The sequence below is a fragment of the Lipotes vexillifer genome, unplaced genomic scaffold, assembly GCF_000442215.2.
Source record: "Lipotes vexillifer unplaced genomic scaffold, Lipotes_vexillifer_v1.1 scaffold3184, whole genome shotgun sequence".
NCBI classification, from domain to species: Eukaryota; Metazoa; Chordata; class Mammalia; order Artiodactyla; family Lipotidae; genus Lipotes; species Lipotes vexillifer.
This window is the reverse complement of record NW_006777978.1, coordinates 9,751-14,496: the sequence shown is the minus strand read 5'-3', so window position 1 is coordinate 14,496 and position 4,746 is coordinate 9,751. Positions and strand designations below refer to the sequence as shown.

The 4,746-nt window shown below is 43.4% G+C and overlaps 1 protein-coding gene across 1 annotated transcript in view; it reads right to left on the bottom strand.

The window, feature by feature from the left end:
- Positions 1–4: 4 nt before the first annotated feature.
- The window catches only part of LOC103076890 (uncharacterized protein C2orf78-like), a gene marked incomplete at its 3' end in the record, with an annotated part of 14,069 nt that continues 9,327 nt past the window's right edge, over positions 5–4,746 (bottom strand). The window contains 4 exon segments of the mRNA XM_082930910.1: positions 5–510; positions 513–917; positions 2,186–2,756; positions 2,758–2,930. Of these exon segments, the coding sequence (XP_082787036.1) occupies positions 5–510; positions 513–917; positions 2,186–2,756; positions 2,758–2,930 (1,655 nt within the window).

The window sequence follows — 4,746 nt, the reverse complement described above, 5'->3', positions numbered from 1 at the left end:
ACTGCTTATTCTCTTCAGCCTTCTTTCTTCCTCTGGTCCTTTTGGTCTTTTCCTGCCCATGGCGCTTCGTTTTGCTGATCTTTCTGGATGCAGCTTTCTGAGGTTTGCCTTTAGAATCCTTGGCCGTGTTCACAGGAGCCCTGTCACTGACTGCAGCATTGCGTAGAACCATTTGTCCCCCTAGCAGGCACTCTGGATTCTTTGGCTAGATTTTGGCCTTGGGAATACCACTGATAGGCTCAGAGGCTTTATGTTTGTTCTTTCTGGGTTGATCAGAGGGAACCTTTATGACACTTGGCTTTTCCTGCACGTGATTCACCTTAATGGCTCTGGTGTCTTTGGCTTTGATCACGTTGAGACCTTTGGATTGATCAAGATCTTTCAAAGAATTGAAGAGGTGGGGAAGGTGAATATCCTCCGCCAGTGTAGTAATATCTGCAAAACCATTGATAGATTCCATCCCATTTTCAACTGTCCCTCGGTCCTCAAGACTCAGGCTGCTCTTCCCCGATCAGCATTTTCAGAACCAGGCTGCTCCTCTTGGCTGAGGGGATCAGTGCAGGCCAGGAGCTGGTGAATATCAGGCATAACTAAAGGGAGTAGTGGAGGCTCTTGGTTTTCTCTTGGGACCTGGTAGGCATCCAGAGGCTTTGAAAGCTTGGTTGTAATATCCTCCAAGTGCTTACTCTCCATTTGTCCCTGGCTTGGAGCTGGAGGCAGGGCCAGGAGACTACTGGCACTCTGGACTGGAGATATCCCTGAAATGTCCCCAAGTTCAGGTGGTGGGTTACTCTCAATTTTCTGAATATTTCTGCTCCTGCAGGACTTGGGGAGTTCTTGAGTTTGTGTCACACAAAATGTCTGGCTTGGAGGTTGCAATCCCAGTGAATTTTTCATCACCAGGGAAGTCTCCATCCCTACAAAGGCATCAAGGTAGAGGTCAGTCCCTGGTAAGTGAGATGCTCCCCCTAAACACCAACACAGCAATCATGTACCTTGAAAGGTAAATGATTGCTGTGTTGGTGTTTAGGGGCAAATGGGCAAGGCATTTCTACTAACCCTTCTTAAGAATCACGGATAGTGCCCTATGCTACGAGATAAGTGGTGACTGTTGTAATTCTTACTGATGATCATTTCATGTCACTGATTCTTGGCTTTCTTTGTATTTCATAGGATCATTAAAAGTCAAATAAAAAATGATTCTTATTTTTAAAACATGAGATGTTTTACAAAGCCTAGCATTCTCATATAGAGTCCTTTCAATTCTCCCCACTTTCCTGAGAGGCTAAGAACACTTCACACCATGAACTAGGAGAGGGAGTAGAGCCCTTCCTGATGAAATATATAAACAAAGACAGAGTCTTAGCCTTCCTGCTCTGGAAAGGATCCCGGACCACAAGGTCTTAAATCCTGGTATAAATTAAGGAAGTGAGGACAGGTAAACTGGCACTATCATAACAAGAGTTCTGAAACACCTTCCAAAGAGACTCTAGAAGTAGATCAGGGAAGGGAGTGATACAGTGTGGTAGTACAGGGGGAATGATCGGCTACAGCAGTGAAAAATGTGGTACCTATTGGTATGCTCTTGGGGTTCTTGTACATGTAGCATAGATGACATTTAGAGAGTCCCTCCCACCTTCCCACCTCAATTAGGTGTGCTTTTTAAAAATTTATTTATTTATTTTTTGAACTTATTGATTTTATGTATATTTTTTTGGCTGCACTGGGTCTTCATTGCTGTACACAGGATTTCTCTAGTTGTGGCTAGCGGGAGCTACTCTTGGTTGCAGTGTGCGGGCTTCTCATTGCGGTGGCTTTTCTTGCTGCGGAGCATGGGCTCTAGGCGCATGGGCTTCAGTAGTTGTGGCTCATGGGCTCTAGAATGCAGGCTCAGTAGTTGTGGCACATGGGCTTAGTTGCTCCACGGCATGTGGGATCTTCCCAGACCAGGGCTCAAACCCGTGTCCCCTGCATTGTCAGGCGGATTCTTAACCACTGCGCCACCAGGGAAGCCCTAGGTGTTCTTATATATAGTCTAAAAACAGAGGGCCCTGAGCGAAGATCGTGGTTATTAAAGACTCAGGGTGTAAATTCTACCTGTCTATACACCACTTTTCAGCTGTAGACTTGACCCCATTTTTGAATGCTGACCTCATTGTTCAAATTTCTTGCTGTTTGTACTCACCTTGAAACCTTCTTTCTGTGATGGGTTGAGCAGACACAGGGTAGTAGATTCCAGAGGTGGAAGCTGGTGGTTGGATATTTGTGGGCTGAATCTCCCTTAGTACCATTACCATTTCTAGTTGCACAGAGGCCCTCCTTCCTGTATATGACACAGAGCCATAGGATTGCAGGCAGGAGCCAAGTTCTCCATACAGTAAAGACCCCAATGTGCCTTGGTTATAGTAATATACCTGCCTTCCTTCCTGGTAGGGAAGTGACAGGCTGTGTCCCTGATGGGGAATTTGCGATGGTGTTCCCTGAGCAAGCCTGGCAGAAAGTGATGGATATAGAGGGACCATGTTATTGGGGTCTGCAGTTTTATCATACTGGGCTGCCATAAGCATGGAGGAAGCAGCTGTGTGCTGGTCAGTGATGGCCAGAGTAAAGTCTCCAAGTGAAGGAGAATTCTTTTCAGTGCTTCCCGTGATGTCCCAGTCAACACGTGGATAGGAAGCAGCTGAAGTGGAGATCTGGCTCTGGTCAGTAACTCCAGATAACATAGTTGTGCTAGACTGTTGGTGAAGGTAGGCACTTACCCATGAGTTTCTGGAAGGAGGTACCAGTAGCTGATGCTGAACTGACGGCAGGAGCAGAGACTCTGGAGAAGTTGCAGACGCTTCCTGTTAGGGAAGTTGCATTGCTCACCACAGGAAGAGAGTGCCGCAGAGAAGTTAGAGTTCCAAGTAGAGATGGATTTTGGAAATTTTCTGTCAGAACAAGAGGGTAATGAAAAGATCAGGGAGATTGATAAATTCTCACTGTTTGAGGAACAGCATTATCTTAAGGTTCTTGCTATCAGGACACCTCTAATGTCAATACTTACTGAGAAACCAAAAATCAGACCGTTATGATGGTTGTAAGGACTGAGCAGTTTTACACTCTTCTGTATTAACTGCCTGTGCTCCCATGTTGGGCACAGATGGGCAGAAGACCCAAGTGGTATGGTTCAGACATTGTTCTCTAGGCTGGAAGCAACCTTCTCCCTGCCCTATCTTTCCCTTCAGCCTGCACTAGTATTGACTTCTGTGCTGTTTCCTAGACTGGAAGCATTTTAGAGCTAGGAGGTCCTTAGAGAACTTCTATTTTCACAGTCTCATTTCATGAGGAAGGAAACTGAGGCTCAGAGAGGTCGGGTTGACTTGTTCAAGTTCTCTCATTATGTTAGTATCCTTACCAGGTTTCAGAACCTAAGTATCCTGACTTCCTTGCCAGGACGCTACTCTGAGCATGATACTGCCAAAAAGCAGGAGAAATAGAACTTATACCATAGGCATTATTTTTGTCCATTAGATAACAGTACGGCTATTACCATTGTAATCTTCAGTGTCTCACTTTGCTTGTGCAGTTCCCACGCTACTACCTAGAGTGCACATATAGCTCAGTTCACCTGGTAATTCAAAGAGTCTTTTTTTTTTTTTTGCTGTATGCAGGCCTCTCACTGCTGTGGCCTCTCCCGTTGCGGAGCACAGGCTCCGGACGCGCAGGCTCAGCAGCCATGGCTCACGGGCCCAGCCACTCCGCTGCATGTGGGATCTTCCCAGACCGAGGCACGAACCTGTGTCCCCTGCATCGGCAGACGGACTCTCAACCACTGCGCCACCAGGGAAGCCCTAAAGAGTCATTTTTACCCTCTTCAAGCCTGGTTTCTCATCCTACCTCAAAATGATAACCCGAAAGTGAATTTCTTAAGTGCTTTTGGAAAGAAAAATGTTATCTGATTACTTCAGATTACTCATCTGTAAAGTGGTTATAACACCACCACCAATAATAATAGCAGTAATAATTAATACATGAATAAACTGATATATTGTGTATGATTTATATGCAGGAAGATACAATAGGTTCTAGAAAGACAAAGAAAAATCATGAAAAACATATTACATAATGAAAACGAAATACATAGTTATGAAAACAGGGGTATGCGGCCAGTATCAAAGTATAATGAGTTGACAAATGACATTCTGTACCATACATGCAATATTATGAAAGTGAATTTTGCCCACTGTATTTTAGTGAATACTATTAACCAAAAAACACGATAGAAGGTGATTTTGAATGAATTCCTAGCCAATACATACAGAGAAGATATATCAGTAAAAATGCATAACAAGCCACAAAATTCAATCAATGTAAATGTAAAGGTAGCCACAATATATGCAGACAAGTATTTCAATGAAAACTGGTACAAAGAAGACAGCAAAATAATAAGTGTAAAAGAATTTCATTATTGTGCTCATTCATATTTTTACCCAGCAAGTAACAGGTATTAAGCCTGGTAGAAGTATATATTTCAAATAATAGAAATATATAATAAGCAGAAAGGAAGCTTAAAAAGTATCAAGAAGGTTTTTGTATTTATCCTAGAGCTTAGATTATAATCATCAACATCCAAAAAAACCATCATCCCTAGAATCCAATTAAAAGAGATTTTCAAATGTAAGAACATTGAAAGGACTCCACAATATTGTTCTAGATAAATGTGGAATTTTTTTTTTTTGGCTGTGCCGCGTGACCTTGGTAGGG